At 41.2% G+C, this 27182-nt stretch overlaps 1 protein-coding gene and 1 long non-coding RNA gene across 5 annotated transcripts in view; both read right to left on the bottom strand.

Moving 5' to 3' along the window:
* Nucleotides 1-27182, bottom strand: part of clip1a (CAP-GLY domain containing linker protein 1a) — a 59442-nt gene that overhangs the window by 11569 nt on the left and 20691 nt on the right. For 3 of the 4 annotated variants that reach the window (XM_077206643.1, XM_077206642.1, XM_077206640.1), the window contains exons 9-19: nucleotides 13283-13387; nucleotides 8971-9861; nucleotides 6192-6287; nucleotides 5375-5432; nucleotides 5175-5258; nucleotides 4893-5049; nucleotides 3944-4109; nucleotides 3187-3402; nucleotides 1740-1880; nucleotides 457-542; nucleotides 189-309 (exon numbers count right to left, since the gene is read on the bottom strand). In XM_077206643.1, coding sequence (XP_077062758.1) covers nucleotides 189-309; nucleotides 457-542; nucleotides 1740-1880; nucleotides 3187-3402; nucleotides 3944-4109; nucleotides 4893-5049; nucleotides 5175-5258; nucleotides 5375-5432; nucleotides 6192-6287; nucleotides 8971-9861; nucleotides 13283-13387 — 2121 coding nt within the window. The remainder of the gene's footprint in view (nucleotides 1-188; nucleotides 310-456; nucleotides 543-1739; nucleotides 1881-3186; nucleotides 3403-3943; nucleotides 4110-4892; nucleotides 5050-5174; nucleotides 5259-5374; nucleotides 5433-6191; nucleotides 6288-8970; nucleotides 9862-13282; nucleotides 13388-27182) is intronic. The other variant, XM_077206641.1, reaches the window with a different exon arrangement.
* Nucleotides 15907-25748, bottom strand: LOC143715055 (uncharacterized). The gene is made up of 2 exons (XR_013195667.1): nucleotides 21266-25748; nucleotides 15907-18306 (listed from the first exon to the last, which is right to left on the bottom strand). It is a non-coding gene; the product is annotated as an uncharacterized LOC143715055 (long non-coding RNA).

Below are 27182 nucleotides of genomic sequence, written 5' to 3' on the forward strand. Positions count from 1 at the left end.
TGCCAACAAACTACAAAGTTTACAATAAAATGTACATAAAAAATGATGGTTATTATTTAATTTAATTGAACAACTTTTTTGTCACTTTGACAAGTTTGAAATAAAAAATTGGAGAAAATAAATTATATAAAGTATTTCCTTGTGCAATATAAAAGAGTAAAATATTACATGTCATTTGGTTAACATACATTTAGTAGAATGTTACTGTCTTTGTGGCTGCTGGCAAGGTCCATGGTTAGCTTTTCCTTCTCATTTTTCAGAGCATCCACTGCCTGGGTTTTTTCAGTGATTTCTTGTTTTAACTCCTCACTGAAACACAACCAGGATTTGTTTACGCAACAGAGACACAACAACTTATTTGGCTTATTATTATAATTTGTATCACACAGAAATTACTCAAACTACACAAGTTCAACTGATAAAGAATTGCAGTGTGATAATGGTAAAGACACTCACATCTCTTTACTGAGGCTGCTGATCTTCTGACGGTCAGAACTCACATTCTCTTGATACTCGGAGTTCTGCTTTGTTAGAGCATCCAGCTACAAAAAGTACACAGAAAACAATGAGCAACTTAAAACAAGCACTAGTTAATATCAATGATATTCCAGTCACTCCAACTAGCCACTTTGGTGGATTGAATTTGATATCATATATTCATTTTCCAATTGTAGCCTTTTAAAAAGCCATCTGAAATAATAAACTAACTGCAATTAGGAGGTCGGTCATTTGCCGTCCAGGGCCCAAAGCAGTGGAACGCACTTCAACGCCGCCTACGAAGCATCACCATGTTGAGTGTTTTTAAATCGCAGTTAACACATTTATTTACACAAGCTTTTAACACGTAGCCTCTGACTTGACTGCTATTTTTATGTACTCATGTTTTTATATATACTGTTGTCTATTGATGTTTTTACTGGAAAGCGCCTTGTGCACCTTTTGGCTGTTGTAAGGCGCTCTACAAATACAATTTGATTGATTGATTGATTGAGTGCAATGTAGGGTTGTCAAAAGTATAGATTTTTTGATACATATTGATACTGAAATATCTAAAACGCTTCCAGTACTCACTTTGTATGGAATAGATACACGATACCAGCTTCGCTTTGTCACGCTATCGCTCCGACAGCAAGTTAGAAACAAGCCCGCCTCCCTTCACTCACTTGTTTCATTTGCTCTGGAAGAATACCGTTGCTGTCACAGGGCTTTAATTTCAGCGTGGGATTGCACGTATTGCGGATTTTATGCTCACACCCAAAGTGCTCACACATAAAGCCACCTCTCAATATTAAAATTGAGTTTTTTTCATTGCATATTGTGCTTAAACAATCAAATGCACTCAAAACAGTCAAAATGCTAGTCTTAGCGAGTATTCCCGTAAACACGGTCAGTTTTATTTTAGGTGAACATAAACATTTGAGAAAGAAAACGCATGTGTAACAGTACAGGCTCTGTGCATCAGGTCTTAAAGCGACAGAAGCCTAATATCCCTGCTGTCAAATTATGAGATAGCATTAAAAATATCTATATGGCAGTTTTCCCCATGGTATCGATTGTGGCAAGTAAACATGCTGAAGTGGCTAGTAACTTTGGAAAACCACTAGCCACAGTGTCTGGTGAGCAAAAAAGTTAGTCAAACCCTGGTCACAATGACTAGAAAATGACTAGAAAACTCAGAGGTGCTGAATGTAATAACGTTTGAAATACTGTAAGTCTTCCTGTCCTCGGCATGCACTCACCTTGCCCTGCATTTCTTGCATTACGTTTTTGAGCTGTGTCACAAGGGCCTCAGTCTCAGACTTGTCTTTCTGAAGTTGAAAGTTCTTCTGGGTCAACTGCTCCAACGAGGCCTGTGCAGTCTGTTCTGCTTTCTCTGAGGCCTAAGTGCAAATTAGCAGTGGGGACAAAGTTACAGTAGCAGCTTTATTTTAATTAACAAAAATGTTTTAATAGTTTAAATCATTGTTAACCCAGGACTGCATAATTAAAGTTTTGAAAACAGTGGGAGTGAAATGACTGCAACATAAAACTACAATACGTTTAAGTGTCAAAGCATCATGAGACTCAGCTTATAGGAACGGAATAGATGATTATTCTTAACAAATCATTATATATATATATATATATATATATATATATATATATATATATATATATATATATATATATATATATATATATATATATATATATATGTGTAGGGCTGGGGCGGTATGGAGTTTTTCTAACCGCAGTTGAAAAGCAAGATATTCCCACGGTATAGCGGTAAACCGCTTTAAATAAAGCAAATATAGCAGACATATACTCAGGAGGACGTGGAGGCGCGGGCGTGATCTCTTGTGCGTGAACTGGAGCTCGTCTCATAAATGAACTTGCCTCACAGACATGAGAAATAAATAGAAAGCTTAATGTCTACTTTTAAACAAAATTCAAAACGAAATAACATTTTAGGCTACAGTAGCCTCAGGTAAGTTCAGGTATGCCGATGTGCGTTATAGGGTATTTATTTATTTATTTTTATCCCTGTGCGCCGATCAGAGAATGAGTTCACTGCTGTTATTCTGGGGATACAACATAGCCAATAGGCTATACTAGGGACTTTAGCCTTTAAATATCTTTGCTGCATTGGATCAGCCTGCTTTCTAGAACAGCCAAGAGCTTTCTAGCCAAGAGCTTTATAGCCTCGTGGCAGCAGCGCCTTGCATCGCTCAGACCTTAAAACAGTCAGCCAAAACGTTGGTGTGGAAAGATGATGAGTTTTGTAATGCGGTTGCGTATGAAATAATAATAGCCCATCCGCGCATCTTTAATACAAATGGAATGTTATTGTGTCACGGAATATTGCGCTCCCCAACTAGCGAAAGCTCGGATTTGCTCCATCTTTTGACAAGTTTTGTTTAGAAAACCTTAAATCCATGCAAGACACAATGTCATTAGAATCAATTAATCCATGTCATTAGACAAAATGTGCACATGTGCAGACCAATGTTTTATACACAGGGATGTATATATATATATATATATACACACACACATATACATACATATAAACATATATACATATATGTATTTATTTATTTATTTATTTTTAAAACAAGTTAATCAATAAATGTAGAAGTGTTGTTCAGACCTTTACTTACAACCCAGTGCATCAATAAAGAAGCAAAAATAGTCCCATGGTCTTACCGCAGCTTTTTCTTTGAAGGTTATCAACTCTTCAATCTGTTTCCTCAGCTCTAGACTTTCATCCTGAGACACACGGAGCTCCTGTTGTACTTTTTCAAACTCGCTGTGTAATTTCTGCATTTCTTTTGAATGGTGTTCCACAGCATCTGCAAGCGCTTTCTCTCCCAATGCATCCATGTCTTTGGCTTTAGCCTGATTGTCTTCAGCACTCTTCTCCTGAGGAGTCACGGGGGAAAAAAGCCAATTTTCAGGTTATATTAGAGACTCATTGACCAAGAACATTGAGAAAGGGGACTTGGTCGAAAAGTAATGATTTTTTAAAATGTTGAAAGTGTTAAATCATTACAGTTAGTGGCACATTTACACGACAACGATGTACTAAAAATAGAAACTTTTTTCCTTTGCATATTAAAAACGCTGTATTATGCTGCCAGGCCAGTAGTTGGCGATGTCACTTTTTAAAAAAACAATATGCGCCTATAGACTGAATATGTATGTGAATGGCGTACACCATTTTCACAAATTCGTGTTTTTGTACAATAACAGTATCGTTTTCAAAAAACGGCACTTTGAAACCCGTTTTCAGGAACCCAAAATGTCGTTGTCATGTAAATAAATAGCAAAACTGCATAAAAAGGTTAACGTTTTTAGTTGAAAACTTTGTCGTGTAAATGGTCCCTTAAACACCAGAATAAAACGATGCCTTTATTCCAATTGGTAGCAATACAGGTGAGATTGAAAGTTGAAAAGTTCTCACCAAAAGCTGAATCTTCTCCTGTAGGTTAGAAAGTTCTGCTCCGTGTTTCTGCGTGAGGATTTTGGCTTCCTTCTCAGCCTGGACTTGTGCTTGAGATCGACTCTCCTCGGCCTGAGCTGCCTTCTCCCGCTCCTCTGCAAGCTGGTTCTGAAGCTCCTCTAGTGTCCTGAAATTAGATATGATTTGTAAATTAAGTACGATTTCCTCAAATAAGGTTTGATATGTGATTGTGCATTTTAGTCCTCCAAAATATGATCAAATGTGGTGTAAATGTTAGGCCCCACAAAACAAATCAAGCTAATAATATAAACTGAGGTTAAAGTGCCCCTATTATGCAAATAATTTTGTTTTGTTTTCTAAAAGAGTCGGTTCGTTCAAAGATTCGGACTCTCTAAACCCTTCCTTTCCGTTAGCCTACTCAGCTCTGATTGGTCAGGTGGCCCAGTTTTTTTTGTTTGTTTGACGTACATTGTAGATGAGATGTTAGTTGGAGTTAAACTGATGTGGTATCATTGTTAAAATAAATTTTAACCACTGACTCTTCACATCCTCATCCTTTTGAAGTGCATGAATTTGCTTTCGCAGTGCAGAACACAGCGTCTTCTCGACATGTCGCCAACACGAACCAAACTCTTCCAGTCTCAGCTGCAACTACAGTGTTGGAGGGTCAAAGGAGATGTTTTTGCAGGCAGAAAATGAAGACCGTAGGCTGGCATTATGCAAATGTGTTACAAACTTACATAGGTTCATGCAGGAAGTAAGACTGGAATTAGTGACTTTCTTTTGGGAGACATTAACTCCATTTATCTACACTTTGATCTTTGAAACTTTGGAGACCTTTTTCATTCACAAACAGTTAATATTCAAAAAAGCATAATAGGGGCACTTTAAAACTTAAAACGTTTACTTTGTTTTCTAAGCAGTTTCATCAAATATATTAAAAGCACACCTCTCTTTCCGGTTGATTTCCTCATTCAGCTTTGTTATTACAGACGAACTGTCTCCCGATGACTTTGACATGTCCATAATGTCATTTTCAAGTTTAGTCTTGTCTTTGGTCAGCTGTAGACACCTTTCTTCGTTTGCTTTCAAATTTCTCTGTAAACCTTAAGATGAAACAAGATAGCAATCATACATGTATATACATACCGTAAATAACAGAAATAAAAACATGACATTTTAATTAGTTCCTCTTTTGATTCATATATTGATTGATGAACTTGGTACTGACCAGCAAATTGACTCTTCACATCCTGTAATTCAGCAGAAAGAGATGTGTATTGTTCATCTTTATTCCTGAGCTCCTCACGTAACTCTGAGATAGATATTAATCGTCACACTGAGTGTAAAGTTCATTGAGCTTTATAAAGTCTTACATATGTTAAGGTCTAACTTTGAACAATAGAGTAATCTGTGCATGGACATACATACCTTGATTAGTCTGAGAAGATTTGGCTTGGTCGTTAGATGTTTTTTCAAGATTCTGTTTCTAGAAAATTAAGAATGTGAATTTATTTGAGGACCATACCTGAAACATTAATTATTTGTTAATTAATGATACACCACACAACCAAAATTATTGTATATTTTGTTGTGTGGTGTATCAGAGGGCCACCATAGTTGCACATTCATTCACTCACTGAGTCAGTCAAGGTGGTTCCTGACTTAAACTCCTATACATGCTAAACATAGACTCCAAATCCCTGCCACTCAACCAGACTATAACCAGCTGTGTCATTATTTATGCCGTTCACATGCACCTGTGATACTCAAATATGAAAATGCTGTCATCATTTGTTCACCCTATAATTGTTTCAAATATTTTTACATTTATTCACTTAGCTGACGCTTTTATCCTAAGCGACTTAAAATTGCTAGATATGTCAGAGGTCGCACGCCTCTGGAGCAACTAGGTGTCTTGCTCAGGGACACATTGGTGGATCTCACAGTGGATTCGAACCCGGGTCTCTAACACCAAAGGCATGTGTCTTATCCACTGCGCCATCAACACCCGATGTATGACTTGCTTTCTTCTGAAGGTCATAAAAGACGACATTCTGAAATGTCCAATGTGGTTTGGACCCCACTGACTTTCATTGTGAATGATGAAAGAATATTCATTTTTGGATGAACTATACTGTTAAGTACTTTTATTTTCAGTTACTTGAGTGCTTTTGCTGAAATATTTTTTGTCATGAGATACTTTTAACTTGTACTTTCACTAGTCAATTTCCGTAGAGTTACTTACCAGCTCACTAACTTCTTGCTCCAAAGTGCTCTTTTCCTGCAACAGGCCATTCAACTCTTGCTGTTTAACCTCTAGTTCTGAGTTCAACCCAATGACCTAAAATAAGGTGTACCACCATAATGAAGGGAAATGATAGGGGACAAAACATGAGTAATGTCACACACAAAAAACTCACAAAGACCAGTGCCAGTCATACAAAGTGGAACTTAAAAGTAACTTATGGAAAATAAAATCTCAGAACACTGGTAATGTTAACATGATGTATCATGCACTAGGGCTGCAGAGTTTTGGGATTTTTTTCTGATAACAATTGTGTTGCGAACCGGGCCACTCGTTGAAGCTGCAAACCCTGGAGGATAATGAGCTGTTCAGGTGTAAATGAACAAAGTGCTGCGCTTCCCTCTGAAACACGCAGCACGTATATTTACTTCCTTAAATTGCAGTCTTTGTGATTTAATCACACCAAACCATATTGCAATTATAGGTTTTATTTTGTTTTATCATGCAGCCCTATTATGCACACATGAAATACACAATAAAAATGAATGAATGCATCACACTTTTTACTGCAGGACCTAGCAAAACCTGGTGTATTGTGAACCATTAAAAAAAAATGTTGACAATACTGATGCCCATTCTGACTCAATGCACCTTGAATGTGTGCAAACTGAAATTAAAATTTAAGAACTATGGCGGATGGAAATATCAGCATATGAGTCCTACAGAACTTCTTTTATCATTAAGCTTGACAGCCCTAGTATCCATGCGAAGATTTAATGTGTCAAACGATAAAGAATTTGCTCTGTTATTTATCTGTTGTTATTCTTTAGAGCAAAGTTGTTCACACATTAGCGTGATAAAGAGATGATAAATGATAAATGAAAAGTGAATGAATGAGAAAATGGAGAGCTGGATGTGCTTGATAGTAGCTAGCTAACACCCTGCTAGCACCCTGACCCCGTGAATGGAAGGTGAGAAGAGAATGACTTATCAAATGTATCCAATAACTGGCAGATTGATTCCAAAGATATGTGACAAATTTGAAAGAAAATGGCCACCAAGGTTGCGATCACAACTTATATGGGGTGTAAATGTAGGGCTGGGCGATAAAACGATAACGATAATTATCGCGATAAATTTTTTCTCGATAAAACGATATCAAGAGGTCGATAAATGTTCGATAATGTTTATGCGCAAAAAGGGGAACGAAACTTGTTTGAACCGCGCGCCACACAGACCATTTATCCGCTCGGTTCAAAGTCCAAACCGCAGCACAGCGCGAGCTCACTAGAGCAGACGCGTTTACTCTGATCGGTCAGAGTGAAGCGCTTCAATTCAGCGAAGAACACAAATATCCAGTTTAAACCAGTTTAAAGGCAGATGAAACAGCGCTGACTAAGACAAACGGAGAAACACTGTGCGCAACGATACAGTCAGAATCTGAATTGATACTGAATCCATTTACCATGGATTTACTAACTGCACCATGAAATGTGGGATATACATATTGAATTGTATTATATTATTAATGTAGACAATGTATTAAATGACGAATGGAATATAATTACAGTATTTAATCATGTATTTAGGCTACAGTTTTTCATACAAATACCATAGAAACCATAAAGTTACATTTTGCCATGATAGATGTGCTTTAGGCTATGCCTGGTTTTATCTGTGGTTATCATGATATAAATGCATGTTACTGGATGACCAATGGTTCATTTTAATAAAACTCAAACAGTCAGAATATTACATTTTGCCAAATAAAAATGCGGTCATTACTTTTTTTTAAGAGATGTTACTGTTTTTGTTAATGAACATAAATTTAACATAGTAGTATTATCTTGAGTTAGGGTGCAGATTTACTGGCAATTCACTGTCAAATATGCGTTTCGAGACAAAACATGTAATATTAATATTGCAGCCTGCACTGCAAACTGTGCTGAAGATACGTGCCATCAAAGTCAGGCAACACAAACCTGTTTCAAGACTTGAAACAATATCCTCCATTAGCACATGCAGAAACTAAGAAATATATTTTTCTATTCAGATATTTATTTTGTTAAGGAAAAATGACAAATATTTGAATGTTCTACCTGAGATTTGTGAAATGTTCACCTGTTTGGCAAGTGTTTGTCACGATATGTTCTGACAATAAAGAGTAGTTTAAAAACACAACACTGGTTTCTACAACTTTCACTTAGGAGCAAAAATCTCCCTTTAAACTTGAAAGAAATAAAGATTTTGACGTTTATCGCGATAATTATCGATATCGACTGATATAAAAAAAATTATCGTGATAATTTTTTTGGGCTATATCGCCCAGCCCTATGTAAATGATTGTATATTATGTGATGTTTCACTAATACACAATGTATTTTATATCTCCTCATTCTGAACAACTTTGCCTCAAGAACCACCGCAGCCAATCAAATTGTTTGTTAAATATTTGAGATTACTTTAAAAAATACTTTAATAATCCAGTACTAGGTTTTTCGATCAACGTCGTCAAAACCAGTGTAGTACAAATATAAGACTCCCTAGACCAATAATTATCAAAAAATGTTGTACTTTAGTATTTGAACGGCTATAACAGGGTCATTTAAATTATGGGCATGACCAAGTACCCAAAAACCTATCATTCCTAAATAAAACAAAAACGTTTAGGTGAGAGGTTCAGTGGTCAGATTTTAAATTCCTTGTTATACATGTTCTACATGCATACTGTGTATATTACGGTCCTGTAGTTGTGGATTAAATGGAAATGAAGGCCTACCTTTTCTTCCTGAGATCTGGCTTTACTTTTTGCCTCTTCTATATTGGTCAATAACCTTTGCATCTCTTGGTTTCCTTGACTGTGCTGTGACTGCAGAGTCTGAAGGGCTGTGTTTTGCGCCAAAACTTCTTGCTCCTTTTCATGAAACTGCTGAGCTAACTTAACTCCGGTGTCCTCTAGCTCTTTCACCCTGATCTCAGCATTGTGAAGTTTTCCCAAGACATCCTCCATTTCCACCAGGTGCTGCTCCTCCGCCTTCTCCAGATTGGTGCGTAGCGTTTCTATCAGTCGTTCGTTCTCTTCAGTGACTCTCAGGAGTTGTGCCTTGTGTTCTTTGGCTTCACTCGTGCTCCCCATGGCTTCAGAAGCATGCTTGTTAGTGAGCTCCTCAAGCTCAAGTTTATGTGTCGATTTCAACTGTCCCAGAGCATTACGTAGCTCGGTTTCACCAGCCTCATGGGAGGCTTTGAGCTCCTCCAAGACTTGCTGGTGTGAGGCCTCTGCTGATACCAGTTTAGCACGCCACTGCTCAATGATTTTTGAGTTCTCTTCCTCAGATCTTGCCAGCTGACCTAAAAGCTTCTCATTATCCTTCGACAAGTGACCTGAGGCTGACTGGAGCTGTGACAAGGACTCGCCATGTGCTTTCTCTCGAGACTCAAGCATCTCACGCAAAGATAACAGCTCTGCTTGGTGACTGTCGCTCTGAGCGGCCAGCTGTGTACGGAGGGAACAGAGCTCCTCCTGGAGTGATACCACGATAGAGTCAGGAAACCCATCCTGCCCTGGAACAGCTTCCAATGGCTTACGAAGAGCAGCAACCTCCTTATCCCTCAACGCAAGATCCCGCTCCAACTCCAAGATACGAGACTTCTCAGAGACTGTGGCCACCTAAAAGAAAAATTAGTTTTTTATCAAACTATACATGCTGTATGGATAATTGAGAACTTATTTTACGGTATGTATATGATCATCTTTTCAGGTTTAAAAGATGTGGATAATTAGAGGTTTTCATAAAAATTAAGTTCACCTAAAGGCCATGACACACCAAATCGACATCAAAGAAGTAGTGGCGATAAAAGCAAACTGTGTTGGTGCATTGCGTCACCATTGTCTGTGCCAAAAAGTTGCACTTGAACACACTGCAAAGACTACAGACAATGGCCTTCCAGCATGTGCATGAATCATGTTGATCACTTTCTTCCTTCCAAACAGCAATGTCATTATGAAAATATTCCTGTATTGGAATGCTCAGAACATGTAAAATTAGAAGAGCCTTCTGTGTGCACTCTTGACTTCATTGTTTGCTTGCTTAAATCACTGTTATTAATGCACGTTTGATTATTGAAGAGCCAATCAGAGTGGTATCTTTCACCGACTGCCAGACGCTGATTCAACATGCTCAATTAGCCAAAAAGCTTCCAAAAAGTGTCTGACCAGTGCTGACAGTGCAACAAAACGGCACAAAAGCTGACAAACACTTAACAACGGCCCAACTTTGGCCAACCATCAAGCTTGGTGTGTCACAGCCTTAAGCTGTAGTACTAAGTAAAAATCACTGAAACAAGAAATCTGGGATTGAATGGGAACAACCACCAACCCCTAAATTAATCATCTAAAAGGGTTCCCACACTTAAATTGATTTTCAGGAGCTTGTCAGTTGGCACTTGATGGTTGCAGGATCAAGGTTTTGTTTTTTTTGTTTTTTACATTGTTGGGCAGATTTTTATTGGTATGCAAGTTTTTACTTCTAAATAAAAACCTTAAACCCACGGTTCTACACAACCACTCCCTAATAGCAATATGAAACATTTTAGAGCAGAGAAAAAAATTAACAATGTATATTCCCTATACAACTTTCTAAGGTTGTTCTCATTTCCATGGGACAATTTTTAAAAATCCCCTGATTTTTTTTCTGGTTTTCTGTAACTGTGGGAACCCTGATATAAAAACAAATTTGTGTTCTCCTATACATGTATATATATTAAGACAGCACAATGGAATTGCAGCAATGAGATATTTAGTCTGTGTTAGTAATCATTCATCAAATTAGTTATTAATTGGAATAATTGAACAACATGCAGTGAAGATCCCTGCAACACCCTAACATGAAAAAAAAAAACTTCTTAGCTGGGGCACTCAAAAAATATTTAGGCCTAAATTTAAGATTTATTCATCTGAATTGCATATAAAAATGTAATTCATTAAAAAATTATAAAAAAAATTCCATCCATTTGGGTTACACAGTTTTAACAGTTTATTAGAATAATAATAAATAAAAAGAATAAACTTATTGCGATAAATATCTGTCAGTCATACATCTACAAGAAACGGGTAAGATTTCTGCACTCAAAAAATCTTGCCATAGTTTATTAACTATTTGCATCTAATTTTATGTAAATAAATTGTATACAATTTATTCAGATTGATTAGAATCAGCATAAATGTTCAATGTGAAAAAATTTATTCAGTTAAAAAGTTTGAACATGGTTAAAATATGGCTAGCTGTGGAATAAGCAATATGAAATGAATGCAATTGAAATTTGATTTATAGAAGAGATGAGTCCCACAGAAGAGATGAATCCGATTGGTTCAAAGCGCGTTTTATGGGTAATCGCTTTAGTGCCTGGTTACAAATCAGACAAAATCACTTTATTATAGAAGTCCTTTGAACTACATTTTAAATAAGTTAAAATGTCTTTTAACTTATGTTTCATATACTAGTATATAATCAAAGCTATAGATTGTGAATTTAAACATTTTTCCGATCTTAGTGTTTTTTAGTTAGCTTAGATAGTAGCATATCATGCAGCTATTCGATGAGCGTGCTAATGTTAGCTGAGCTTTACCTGAGCTTATTTTGCCTTAACGTATTCACAGCAATTCGTAATGCAATTATAATTGTCATTATTTTTATCCTAATAATCAGCGCAATATGTTGTACAAATTTTGGTATTAACAGAAAAGAACCATGAAATAATGTTAATTTGAGTTTATTACTGTTTTTCTTATTAACAGTTTATACATTTAAATAAATGACAGATGAGAACCGATTTAGATCAGGCATACTAATGGCCTACTAATGGAGTCCTAAGCTGGGACCCATCTCTTTAGTGGGACTCATCTCTTCACCACACCGTTCTTTGTTCTTTTCTCAAAGTAAAGCTTAACTCCAAGGTTTACAGAGTCGCGGCCAAAGCCGATTTGAAAGGCTGCTGTTCGCCAGCAGCAGCAGCCATCTTTGTTTTAAAGTAGCAAATAATTGACACGGAACCGTCGCAACTCTGCCGTCATTATGTTAAGCCCGCCCACCGACTCTATACACGATGTGATTGGCCAGACTAGAGTTTGGTTTTTCCAGCTTGCAAGCCAACGGAGAGTTGCTAGACGACACTTGCTGCAAAATAAAATTAGCTGCCGCTAGATTTCTAGGCTAGATAAATATATAAACCTGGTTATTGTGTATTTAAACACATTCAGATTAATTACGTTTTATTTATGTATGACTGACATATATGCATCCACATTAAAGGGACATTGTGTAGGAATCTCTCCCATCTAGCGGTGAAATTGTATTTTGCATTCAAACGAATTGTGCTCTCCAGCACCTCGCTTTTTCAAATGCGTGTTGCATCTACGGTAGCTGTTATGTACCAAAAAGCTGTGACAGGATGTCTTCTAATAGCACTTCGTCGAGTTTCCCTTCGGATGAACAGGTTGGTTATTTCAAAAAACTGCAACTTGACGCAACGAACAAACGAATGTTACAGTATGAATAATAGCCTTTTAAACTTGCCGGGGCAGTGACAAGCGCCTCTCACTGCTCTGCTCCTCCGTTTCTGCTGCTTTCAGTGACGTGACGCTGGCTCTGAAAGAAAACGTGTTGTGGAAACGTGTTGGGCTAGTACTTTTTGACCCTCTCTGCTATTATAGTTTTTCAAGATGGCGGAACGACATGGAAGCATCCGTGGACCTACCCGTCACGTGTATATAAAGATAATAAATTCTTTGTTTAGGAGGATAAGTCAGATAATTGGCAGAAGTATTTGTACAGCATTGAGGACATATTTATGAACAAAATATTTATTTTAGATAATAAATACCTAAAAAACTACACATAGTCCCTTTAAGAATATTAGTTAACAGATGTTTCCATCTATGCGTGTAGAGATGGATAAATGCAAATTTTATATGCAATTTAAATCCATACATCTTAAATGTTGGCCTAAATTTTTTATTTGAGTGAGCACTGTAGCTCCTGTGACATATCTTCAGTGATCCTTGACCCGTAGCCCAGGTGAAGCTCCATTACCCTAGAGTCTTCTAACTCCCTCTGAAGTTTGTCAGCTTTGGTCTTTTCAAAGAGAAGACTCTGTTCAAGCTCCTTAAGGAGGGCATGCTCCAGCTGCGTCTGCGTCTGTTAGTACAGAGAGGGGAGAGGAGAAACACAACCAGTGCCACCATCACATGCCAGCCTTATGCAGAAAGACGAGGGGTGAGGAGGAAAGTTGTGGAAATGTAAACCAGTAAAAGAGAAGGATGGTGTTGTGATGAATGCAAGTCAGATCAATGCCACAGCTGAGGAAAGTGTGAGGAAACTTTGCAGCAGAGCTCTTGTCAATGCTTAAGGACATGCTGATGATGGCCAAATTAATAAAAACACCAGAAACTGAGCGCCATGCAGTATTATTGTGATTGAGGGTTAGGAACAGTAACAAAAATGGTACTTTGACCACAACAAAAAGCAGAGGAACAATGGTGGGAGGAAAATCTGATAACTTAGTTATTCCAGTTATAACTAAGCTCTAAATCAAATGAAACTTAATTATACTAATCTCAGAAGAAGAAGAAAAAACACGAGACCTTCATGTAGGTTAGTGAGTGACTTATGAGACTTACAGAATAATTCATAATTTCTTTCCATAAAAAAAAATCAAAAAACTTATTAAAAAACACAAAAATAACACCATGTACACATTGTGTGGGCTTGATGATGGACTTCAAAAAAATTGGTAATTTAGCCATCTACTTAATTTTTTATATAAATTCACTTCTATAACAACTGACCTTTGTTAATTTAGAACAGTGAAACAAATTTACATATACTGTTAGTGTTGCTACAGCTGTGTTTATATACACAATACATTCAGAAAGTATTCAATCCCCTTCATTTTTTAACATTGTAGTGCCTTATGCTAAAATGTCTTCATTTCTTTCACATTAATCTACACTCCATTCATCATAGGCACAAAGCAAACCCTGCTTTTCTCCAGACATGATGTTTAGAACTGAGGTTCATCAGATCACAGAATCTTAGGTGTGTTTTTTTTCTGCACTTTATTTTACAGTACATGTACTTACAGCGTACTTACCTAAGAAAGTACAGGGTAATATAAGGTAACTACATGGGTTCAGGTTAGGTTTAGGGGTGGGTTCAGAGTAAGTACCTATTTATTGCCCAGTTATTGCAATTACTATAATAAATATATCGTATAGGGAACAGGACTGTAAAATAAAAAGCTTTTTTTTGCTAATTCCCAGAAGGCTTTCTTGTATCTCTCCACAAGCTCCAATACTCAATAGCCGCGTTTCCACTGCCGGGCCAGGGCCGAGCCGTGCTAGTGTGAACCAGGGCCAGTGGCATTTCCACTGTCACTTCCGGGGCTTGATCGGGGCTTACTCAGGGCCAACGGCCAGGATTTCTGGCCCGTCGAATACCTTGGGCCAAAGCGGGCCAGCTCGGGCTAGAGGCGTGGGCAAAGTAAAAGGCGGAGTTTATCGGTGTTAGGGAAAGTTATGGTCTGCGGCAAAGCCGGCAAGATGCACATTTCACTTTTTTATATCGCGCAAAAATAATCGCTGCTCGAAATGGAGAATTGACTGTACTGGTCTGTCGAAGATACCAAAGCTCTTCTGAGCATTTGGGCAGAAGAAAGGGTACAACGTCAATTTGACGGCGTGTGAAGAAACGAGGATGTTATAAAATACATTGTGCTGAATTTTCTAAGCTAAGCATTCAGCGAGCAACGCTTCAAGTTCGGGAAAAAATAAAAAAGTTGTGGACGCAGTATTGTACAAGCCGATTAAAACGCACAATGGACAAAGCGGAGCTCAGAGATGAAACTTTCCATGGTTCGACTTGATGGACGGTGTGCTGGGTCACCGTCCCTCTGTTAGTGGCGAATAGCGAGACAAGTCGGACACTATTGCAGCCACGGCCGGTGAGTTAATATACATGCTATCTTCCTAACTTAAAAAGTAAATAAATTCATAATACCCGCTGAAATCGGTTGGGTTATATGACATTTGATCCAGAAAGGCGTGTTAGGGGCGGTGTTTAGGGCAGCGTTGCGGGGCTACTGGCCCGGCAGTGGAAACGCAAGCCCGGTGCTTAAGGCCTGAGGCCACTGGCTCGGCTCGGCTCGCTTTTAGCCCTGGCCCGGCCCTGGCCCGACAGTGGAAACGCGGCTAATCAGAATGACCATCAGGTTATTTTTAATGGCCTTCCTGAGATCTGTGCTGCAACAAAATCCAGGGTGTGGCACAATAGTTAAAAAGGAAATGAATGAACTATAACTAATTATAAATATTTAGATCATCTGTAGGAATTAACTTGTATGTAGCAGAATTAATACCACAAAAAACTAACCAGGGCTGCGTTTTCCCCAAGCATCATAAGCCCTAAGTTGATCGTAGAAACCATTGGTGACAATTGTTCCACGATCAATTTACGCTTACGGCGCTTTTGGGAAACGCAGCCCTGTTCACCCAGTGAAAACTCAGTGTTCATTTTTTTTTTTTTTTTCATTTTAAGAAATGTTCATTTCCGGGCCGGGGTATGGGAATTAACTTCTTACTGTACAGTACGACTCAGAGCATGTAGCCAAAATCTGCATGATTAGGGACTCCAGTACACGAGCATGAACCACAAACAACTTTATGTGTGACAAGAAGACTTTATTAAATAGACTAAACACTTAGACTAATCTAGCATACATACACATTCATGCATACAGTTTAGCAATGGAAAGAGAGCTGAAGCAGAATACAGGAAAGCAAGAAGTTATCACAAATTCAGCAGATCTAAAGCTTTGGGCAAACCATCAGTTTCTTAGTTCTAACCTAACACACCCTTCTTTCAAAGGGGTAAGGGACACTTAATATATCAAATAATGAGACTCAGTTTGATACACGTCGGAGTATAAATTGAATAATGTGTCCTGATGCAATTTTGATGAGGCTCCATCTGATCTTTGCTGAAGTTGTCTTGATGAGAGAGACCCAAAAGGAGGATCTCTGATGAATGAAAAGACAAGGCCGTAACCTGGCACAAACTTAGGGATCCTTAAAAGACTTCTAGCTCAGCACACACTCTAGTGAGCCAATTAGGAGTTGTATTTTACGAGGGAAACTTTATGATCCTTTGTCTTCTAACGGGGTGTTTTCATAAGATATTAGATTAGGTGTTAAGAAAAGAAACTTTTAAGATTATTCTAATACTAATATGTAACCGAGTTAGCAAACTGTGAGTTAAATAAATATGAACATGCTATACATGTACTTATTAATAAAATTGCATACGCAAAACAATGTAAAAGGAAAATCTGGGATACATGTTTAAATGTACTGGGATACATGTACAAAAATGGGATAGGAAAACTGGATACATGTTTATACATCAAGTCATTTTATATAGAGATTATATAGAGTTAGAAAGGGCTTACTTGCCTTTCAAAGTGAAGTGAGTGAAACTCTCTCTAAACTCCTTTAATTTATAAAACCATCTTATCTTGATGATTTCTCTTTGTTGCAATGGTAACCAGAGGCCCGGTTTTCCAGTTGAAGTATTGGGAGTAGTTTACAGAAACTCTACACATAGTTAACTTTTTGGGTGAGGGGTATCGTAGATAATATTTGTTAAATATGACAAATAATTGTGTGTCTGATCTGTCGCAGTCACTACATTCCCCCCTTTTGCACATTGTTGTCTGACCTGTAGACAACAGCGAGCAATGGCAAAGGAGCAGGAATATTGAACAGGTATCTGGTGGGCTCTCTGGTAATTCGTGCCTCCCACAGTCGTGGTTGATGCTGTTCTCAGGTTATGGTGTAGGCTGTCGCAAGGTGTAGGTGTCCAGGCTGTGCTACAGGTGTCGAGACATTGTCACCTGTCATCCTGCCAGGATTCAGAAGTTCTTTCTTCCCAGTAGTCCTCAGGTGAGTTCTGTTCAAGGAGTCTCTTGCTACTATCAGCAGCTCCTGTAACTCGGGAGGAGGCAGGTCTGGCTGTCTTCGTGCAGCCAGATCTGTTTGTACCTGTTTTGAAGAGTGTTGAGGTGGATGTTGCTGTCGACTGCTGCTGGATATCCAGTGAGATTTCTAGGGTATTATTCTAGGGTATGGTGGCGTTCCATGCTCTGCTGACTGGAAGCTCTTGTATATTTTTATTGAAGGACTTTGCGTTGTAGCAATTCTGTGTGGCTTCTGGTGTCAGCTGGGAATTTTGGATGTTCCTCAGACACTCTGCGTCAATGTGTGTTCGTGGACATCACGGTCTCCTGCAGAAGTTGATGCAGAGTAGAGTAGTCATTTCTAGCCAAATGTGTTGAGGTCTTTGACGGATACTCCAAGTGCCGCTTCAGGGTTCCTCTGAATGAATCCTTTTTCTCTGGTGGTTGTTGAGGCTTTCAGGAACCCCTCCCCACCTTCGTGTCTTGGTTGGAGGAGTTTGCTCTGCTGATCGCATGTAGGGGAATGAGATGTCTCTCCAGCTTTGATTCCTTTTGCACCAGTTAAGAGTGTCTCAGTTCTCTTTGGACCATGTCAAGTTCGTCTTAGCTGTTGTCCAGCTGCTGCGTCAGAGCTTCAATTCTAGCTCTGGATGTTTTCAATTGACTTTCACAGGCCCCAATTCTGGCGTCTTTGTCCAAGAGTTCAGAATTTTGCAGTTTTTAACAGTGATTCTTTATGAAAAAGTGTTTTTTCAACCTGATCTTGTTCAGCAGTTGTCAGAGTCTTTTGAAGTATTTTGATTTCATCAGAGTCCTTGTGTCTGGCCTGAGCCTCGATCTCTAGCTGGTCTGTGTTTCTTTGAGCACGTGTCAGCTCCTTGCGGGACTCTGTGATCTGTTGCATGAGGTTGTTTACCCCCTGTTTCAGATCCATGAGGTTGTGGGCTAAGGAGATGATAACCTTGGTCAGCTCTGTGTGGTTGTCCTCGCTTGGGTTATGCGTCATTAGTCCCCTTCCCTCGTTGTCCAGTTGCTTTTGGCTCTCAGCACACCTGGGTAGAAGGATGTTCCTCATAATGCCTTGCCAGGCCTCCAATTCTCCTGTCTTGACAGTTAGGTTGAGCACCTGTGATATTCTGGCACACTTGTGGTGAGAGTAATGGACAAGAGACTTATGCAAGACCAAACTGACTTTGAGCAAAAGGTGTAGTGGGACAGCTAGGTGTATAATGCACAGCTACGTTTTATCAGGTGTGGTTATCAAGTGAAGTGCGTACTCGAATATTATTATCTTAGCTGTGGATAGCAGGATGCTTAGATTTGTGTGAATCTGAATAGATTCGTTGAAAGAGGTGTAAGCAGGGGTTTACTTGTTGACTTAAAACTGTTCTTATTGTCAAATTAAAACACAGAACTTACTGATGGTTCAACAAAGGCTTGGTTTCTGAAGAAACAAGAGGAGAAAGCAAGAGGAAGTGGATAGCGTTTCTATTCAGATTGTGTTTATTAGTGGTGATCAAAATTATAGTTATGCCTTAGCAATCATTTAGATTGTGCTTGTGTATCAGGGTCAAAAAATTGGAGCAACTGCTGCAAATAAACAAAATCAAGAAGGAAAGTATGTTTAGTTTCTTTTGAGGTTCAATAAGATAATGAAACCAAACTAGAACTAGAGGGGAAAAAATAAGGACTTGATCACCACACGTGTGTTCCCAACCTTAAAGTGGATTAGACCAGGGTGCTATTAAACATCCTCAATAACTATGAAAAATCTTAATGCATAATTGAGGTACTAGCATTCAGGAAGGAATGCACCTAAAAAGGTTACACTAAAAATTAGCTGAGATTAATTAAATATAAGAAAAGAGAAAATCAGAAACCAGGGAGTAGGTTGAGAGGAGATGGTTATTCACTTCACACTGCATCCACACAAGCTGCATTTAAAAGTTAAGCATACAATGCTAATTTGTAATGGTAATAGTTTGGCTTAAGTGCTTAACGGCGTTAAGTGAGGGGTGCTTTCAAATAAGGCATACACAGTCCATTAACATGTGTCGCTTTCACTTTTAGAAATCTACGACGTTGTTCTTACATTCGGTAAAATCCAAATTTTACTAATGCTTTTGGTTTTCTGGTACTTGTTTAAGGAGCAGTTACAAATCTTAACTATTATTTAACACTTGCTTAAGCATACACAGTTACGTGCCCTTACACAGTTACGTGCCCTTACACACAAATGAGGCACAGTTTACAAATTTAATTCCATTTGACAAGTGAAACAATAATATATACACAATAATAATAAAAAATATGCATATATGAAGTTAGATATGCTTGTAGATATGAAGTCAAAATTTAAATGAATGGCATCGATCTAACTATAATTTAGAAGGCCTTTATGATGTAGAATGAGGAACATTGTTAGAATCTACCTTCATTACACTGTACTGAACAGATTAAGAAATTCTGCAATGGGGATTTTAATCAACCAAAGCAGAATAATTCATTCTGGAACAGTTTATACATACCGCTGAGCTGAGATTACTTTGTCAGAAGAGAATTGCGCTTTAACACTGACATTAGGGTTTCTACTCTAAAATCAGATTAACCTTAACCACTGATACCATTTGAACATATGCTGAAATGCATTAAGACTCTTATAGCCTGTTTACACTTGGTATTAAGATGCATTTTGGTTGATCAATCACAATTGGACGATGCTAAATACAGGTGTAAACGGGGTCTAAAACGTTTTGAGCTTGTCCACTTTCGCCCACTTCCGGATTGCTTTCATGGTGCAGATGCTCATGTGGTTGAATGTGTTCGAACAGCCACAAAAGACCGCCTACTGACCTAATGCATAACCATTATGGGAAGCGTGCTAGCAAGATTTAAACTTTGTTGGCTGAAGACCTATGTTTGGTTTGACTTTGAAGACGAAAAACGAACCAAGCACAATGCTGTCTCAGCATTCCTGAATTCTAACACGTACTCACAGCGTTCGGCATGTTCTTGTGGCTGTCAGAGCAGAAACCAAAGCTGATGCTCTCCGCATGTTTTTCCGTCGCCACCGGGCACGTTCATGTATAAATTGCGTGAGCTTTTTTTGTCCATTAGATCAAACGATCTGACAAAATAATTTACATGCCCATAAAACCTCCCTTCAAAGTTATCAGGTTGAAAGTGGACAAAAGAGACGTATTAAAACACCAGGTGTAAACATTGTGTCTCCCTCCTCTACTTGTGATCCGACTGACCAAAACACATCTTAATGCCAGGTGTAAACAGGGCCTTAATTACATTAGAGGTGTCAAGCTATCGCTTTATCTGCATTTAGAAGCCAGCAACCTCCATGCGTATTGCATGTCGCGTCCTATTCTGACCGGAATTATCAAATGCACACTTTTAGGCTGACAGTGGTTTAAGCTCATAACCTTTGTTTAATCATGCACAAATTAGCCCAAAAGTGAAATATGATTAATTAATTATACACCAAGATATAATTAAATATAAATATTTAGATCTGCAGTAATAATTAACTTGATGTAGAGAATTAATACCATAATCAACTAACCTGTTTGTCTAGCAAACAGTGTTAATTGTTTATTAACTCAAAAAATGTTCATTTCCGGGGTATGGGAAATAACCTTAATAGTACTAAGAGCATGTAGCCAAAATCTGCATGATTCGTTATATGAGCATGAACCACAAACAATCTTATGTGTGACAATGTACACACTTTAATCTAACATACACACACATTCATGCATATAGTTTAGCAATGGAAAGAGAGTTGATGCAGAATACAGGAAAGAAAGAAGTTATCACAAATTCAGCAGATCGATAGCCTTGAGCAAACCATCAGTTTTTTTGTTCTAACATCCTTCATTCAAAGGGGTAAGGGACACTTAATATATCAAATAATGAGACTCAGTTTGATACTTGCATGTCTCGCTCATTTGAATCTGATGCAATTTGTTGAGACCCCAGCTGATCTTTGCTGAAGTTGTCTTGTTGAGAACCAAAATGAGGATCTCTGATGAATGAAAAGACAAGGTCGTAACCTGGCACAAACTTAGGGGTCCTTAAAGACTTCTAGCTCAGCATCATCTTCACATCAGAATTTCTCAGAATCCCCCTTGTGATCGGTGACCACATGCGAGGATGTCACACATTCAAGAAGTTAGTGGGCAAACAAGGAGTCGTATTTCCGGAGAGGAATTTTACGATCCTTTGTCTTCTAGCAGGGTGTTTTGCATATGAAATAGGATTGGGTGTTAAGAGAAGAAACTTTTAAGATTCTTATAATACTAACATGTTACAGAGTTAGCAAAAAGTAATGTTAATTTATTAAAATCACAGTTCATAGATACCCAACATCCTATACATGTGATCTTGGTTAACTACAGTGTGCAATTCTGAATAATTCCTTCAAATGAGTTTGAATTGATACGTACGCAAAACAATGTAAAACGAAAATCATGAGAAAGGAAAATTGGATCCATCTTTATACATCCGAGTCATTTTATAGATAGAATAAGAAAAGGTTTACCTGTCTTTCAAAGTGAAGTGAGTGAAACTGTCTAAATTCCTTAAAGTTGTAAAACCACCTTATCTTGATGATTCTTCTTGATGAGACCTGGTTCTCCATTTGCAGTTTTGGGAGTTGTTTACAGAAACTCTACACATAGTTTGCTTGTTGGGTGAGGGGTATAGTGGATTATTTGTTAAATATAAAGTGCATGTCTGCATGTCTGATCTGTCTCAGTCATTCAATCAGCTCCCTAGTTCTGATCAAGGAGTCGGCCATTTTAAACTTAATCGCAAAATCCTTGTGCACTGAAACGTTCGCTCCCTAAATAGTCCCACAATGCACCATGAAAACGATACTCGGTTACTAACGTAACCTCGGTTCTGTCTAGAGAGGGAACGAGTATTGCGTAAGTTTAGCTTACGCTACGGGAAAGATTCATCTTCTCGAGATACTGAAGCCAAAAAATTATCCTTAATTTTGTATTCCTTGTCAACGCAGTGCAGCAGCTAGCAGACCTAGAGCAGGCCATCTCGCGTGCTCATTGGCTGCCCTGCGGGCAACTGCTGCAGCCTACCAGTGAGCCCGGCGTGACGTCACGCCCAATGAAGGGCGCCCGCGCCTTCATAGCGTCACAGCCCGCCAGAATGGGCGTGGCTTAGCGTATAACACTAGGGGCTGTAGGCTGACTTCCCTGGTTTTCGTCGACTGAAGCGAAGTCGCTCGTGGCGCGAGCACGGCCGGTTACGCAATACTCGTTCCCTCTCTAGAGAGAACCAAGGTTACGTTAGTAACCGAGTATCGTTCTCTTACGAGAGGTTCTCTCGTATAGCGTAAGTTTAGCTTACGCTACGGGAACACTTTGTCAACGCCGTGCGCGCCAAGCATCCACATGAGACCCCGAGCTTTCAGGGGAACCCCATAAGTGGAAAAAATAAGGTGGCCAGCCACGCGGGCCATCACTTGTACATAAGCACACATAGGGAATACAGAGCAGCGCGCCGGTCTGTATAGGCACATGGCACATACCCTACTTAGTGCAGCTCAACCAGGAGAGCTGAGTCATGTGAGAGTGATCTGAGCAGGAGATCTGGGCAGAATACACCTCTCCTTCAGACTGACAACAGTTTAGCCTGCAAGGCAGGAACTTCTAGGTTATAAACCTGACAAAGGTAGACGGGGAGCTCCAGCCCGCCGCTACACATATGTCATGGATAGAAATTCCACTGGACCATGCCCACGAAGAGGCCACGCCTCTCGTGGAATGAGCCCTGATGCCCAGAGGGCATTGCAGACCTTTTGACGCGTAAGCGGCCGCTATAGCGTCTACTATCCATCTGGAGAGGCTCTGTTTCGAGGAGGCGAGACCCTTGGTGCGCCCACCAAACGAAACAAAAAGCTGTTCCGAATGCCTGAAGGAGGCGGAGCGCGTAATGTAAAACCTCAGCGCTCTGACAGGGCAGAGGAGATTCACATCACCTTCGCTGTCAGATGCTGGGAGAGCTGACAACGAAATAACTTGCGCTCTGAATGGAGTGCCCATCACTTTAGGGACATAGCCATGTCTAGGTCTGAGGATGACTTTAGAGTCATTCGGTCCGAACTCAAGACACGACGCGCTGACAGGCAGCACATGCAGGTCCCCTACACGTTTTACTGACGACAGTGCAGTCAGAAAGACGGTTTTCAGTGATAGATATTTCAACCCCACGGTGTCTAGTGGTTCAAATGGAAAAGCTTTCAGGGCCTCGAGGACCAATGAAAGATCCCACATGGGAACCGACGGGGGGCGCGGCGGATTCATCCTTCTAGCTCCTCTAAGGAAGCGGATGGCCAACTCGTGTCTTCACAATGACTGGCTGTGCGTCGATTCTGCGAACGCTGCCACGGCCGCCACGTATACATTGAGCGTGGATGGGGACCTTCCCTTATCCAACAGCTCTTGTAGGAAGGTGAGCAGATGCGCCACCCCGCATGTCCGCGGGTCCAGACCTCTGTCGGTGCACCATCCAGAGAAAACCGACCATTTAGACGCGTAGAGCCTTCTCGTGGAAGGGGCTCTAGACTGCGTGATCGTGTTCATCACTCCTTCTGGCAGGGCAACGAGTACCCGTTGATCAACCATGCATGCAGAGACGAGCGCTCTGGATTGGGATGCCAGATCGTGCCGCGAGCCTGAGAGAGGAGATCTGCCCTCACCGGATTCGGCCATGGAGCTGTATGTGACAGCCCTGCTAGTTCCGGGAACCAAATCTGATTCTCCCAACGCGGGGCTATGAGGAGCACAGAGTGGCGCGTTTCCCTGATTCTCTTGATCACCTGTGGCAACAGAGAGACCGGAGGGAAAGCATATAGCGGGAGGCTGGGCCAAACCTGGGCCAGCGCGTCCTCGTCCTTCGAAAAGACCGTCGGGCATTGAGCGTTGTCTTTTGACGCAAATAGGTCGACTTCCGCTTTGCCGAATAGGCGCCACAGTTTCTGGACCGTTTGGGGTGCAGGGACCATTCCCCTGGGGGAACATTGTCCCTGGACAGTTTGTCTGGGCCGTCGTTCAAATGGCCAGGCACATGCGCCGCCCTCAGCGAGCGCAGGTGCATCTGAGACCAAATAAGGAGGCGTTCCGTCAGATTGCAGAGATTTCTGGATCTGACACCGCCCTGACGGTTTACATAGGATACCACAGACATGTTGTCCGAGCGGAAAAGAACATGCTGGTCCTGTATGAACGGGAGGAAGCACTTCAGCGCGTTCTCGACCGCTATAATTTCCAGACAGTTTATGTGAAAACCCTTCTCCTGGTCTGACCACTGGCCAAAGGCAGGTCTGCCCTCGAACAGTGCGCCCCAACCCGAGTTGGACGCGTCTGTCGAGATGACTTTACGATAAGAGATGGTTCCCATCATTACTCCCTGCTGGTACCAGTCGGCCACTAACCAGGGCTGCAGAGCTGCTATGCAGGCCTGAGTCAATCTGATTTTCTGGCCGCCAGACACCCGGCGGGACACGCGAGCATTCAACCAGCGTTGGAGCGGAAGCATGCGCAGTAGGCCCAGCTGGAGCACCGCTGCAGCTGATGCCATACAGCCCAACATCCTTTGAAATGTTTTCAAAGGAAGAAAGCTGCCCTTCTGGAAAGATGCGGCTAGGTGGTGTACACGGCGCGCGCTGTGTCGATAAACGAGCCGTCATGGTCACCGAGTCCAGTGATATTCCTAAAAAGGAAATTGACTGGCTGGGCAGTAATGAGCTCTTGGTCCAATTGACCTTGAGACCCAAGCTTTCCAGATGACTGAGAAGCACTGTTCTGTGAGATAGCAGTTCTGTCTCTGACTGTGCCAATATCAGCCAATCGTCCAGATAGTTCATTATTCGCAGCCCCTGACTTCTCAGGGGGGCGAGCGCCGCGTCCATGCACTTTGTAAATGTACAGGGTGCCAGGGACAGGCCGAACGGCAGGACGGTGTAATGATATACCTGACTGTCGAAGGCGAATCTCAAAAATTGCCTGTGACGGGGTACTATCTGAATCTGAAAATAGGCATCCTTCAGATCTAGAGAAATAAACCAGTCCCTCGGGCGAACATGCGCGAGGATTTTCCTGGTCGTAAGCATTTTGAACGGTCTTTTCGCAAGCACTTAGTTCAAATGTCTCAGATCTAGGATAGGTCTGAAGGCTCCGTCCTTCTTGGGTACGAGAAAATATCGGCTGTAAAAGCCTGACTCGCTCAGAGAAGGCGGTACCTTTTCTATAGCCCCTTTGCACAGCAGCTTCGCTATTTCTGCGTGAAGTAGGTGTGCTACTTCCGCATTCACTATCGTCGCGGTCCGGGCTTGAAAGCGCGGGGGACGGCGAATGAATTGAAGTGTATAGCCCTGCTTTATTGTGCTCAACACCCATTCTGAAATCCCTGGGATAGTTTCCCACGCAGCTATGTGAGCCGCTAGGGGGCGAATGGCCTCCGGGTTCAGACCGCCACCATTTGCGGGCTTGTGAAACTGAACCGGAGCCGAAAGCGCGGTGCACGCGCTCTCGGTTCTGGGCAATGGCTGCTCGCTGAAAAGCCGAAACCGGCTGATTTATGTGAGATGTCCCAATCATAAGGGATGGGGAACAGTCTTTTGTCATTTTTTTTTCCACTTTTTGACGCGCGAGCAGCGCTCCAGGCTGAAAAGCTTCCTGTAAGCGTGAGCGCGGGCACGAGACTTACAAGTGTATTTGACGCCCCGATCATAATGGATGGGGAGCGTTTTATTAATGCCCTGCGTTTTGTGATAACACTTAAAACGAGCGGGCGGAGCCCGGGGGGAGGTTTGTGTTAGCAAGCGTGAACGCACTCTGGCGGGCACGAGACTTACATTCATAACCTGCTTTCTTGATCGTGTAACAGAGCGGGCAGATAGTGGGCACAGACTTGTGGACACATTTCTTACATTCAACACTCGAGCGGCTTTTCTGCGCTTCATGAGAGTGTGCTCTGCGAGGTTCGGAGTGCTTATGTGTAGTGGTGAACACTGGGGCGTAGGCACTTTCATTACACTTACAACACCGACTGCATGAGCCGGACCAGACATTAAATACTCTTTTTGAGATTTTTCTGGGTCGCCGTGAAAACGGCGTTTGTGTGCAGGCGAGAGGGTCAACAAACCGGCTCGTTGGCTGCTAATTGAACCACTGCAGTAGCCTGTTTGAAGGGGACTGACAGGGAATAAACTTAAGCACGCACGTCTTTTCGGAGGCGATGTGTCTGTTAGCAAGTTAAGCGTGAGCGCTCGTGAGCGGGCACGTAACTTACATTCTTAATCTGACATTATACTCACTTGAGATTTCTCTGGGTCGCCGCGAGAACGGCGGATGTGTGCAGGCGAGCGGGTTGCATTACCGGCTCGTTGGCTGCCAAATACACCACTGCAGTAGCCTTATCTAAGGGGACTGACATGGCGAGACATTTCGACGGCGGCGCGCAAGCCCGTCCGGGTCATGCAGAGAGCTCGAGAGGGCTCTGCATGATGCGCGAACGGGGACGCGAGGGCGGGGTAGCTCTCTTGTAACGTAAAGAGAGCTAGCCGCGTGCTCGGTGGTCGAGCAGAACTGGAACAGTGTTTGTACGAGGGCGCGCGCACGAGTAGTGGGCACGGGACCTACATGTAACACAGATGATGCCCGTCCGGGTCATGCAGAGAGCTCGAGAGGGCTCTGCATGACGCGCGAACGGGGACACAAGGGCGGGGTAGCTCTCTTGTAACGTAAAGAGAGCTAGCCGCGTGCTCGTATGTGTCCCTCGGCCTCATTCTCAGATGCGACGGCAGTGAGGCTCGTGAGCGGCAGCTGCGCGTCGGTGAGGAGAGGCGGGGGGTGTTGAAGGCTTCGAGTCGAGCCCGCAGGGTCGACAGCGGAAGCGCTTCACAGCCGGAAGTGTGAGGCGTCTTAAAAAAGACACTCGCTGCTCTTT

The sequence above is a fragment of the Siphateles boraxobius genome, unplaced genomic scaffold (genome assembly GCF_051911475.1).
Source record: "Siphateles boraxobius isolate OS27281-9 unplaced genomic scaffold, OSU_SipBor_1 56, whole genome shotgun sequence".
Lineage (NCBI taxonomy): Eukaryota > Metazoa > Chordata > Actinopteri > Cypriniformes > Leuciscidae > Siphateles > Siphateles boraxobius.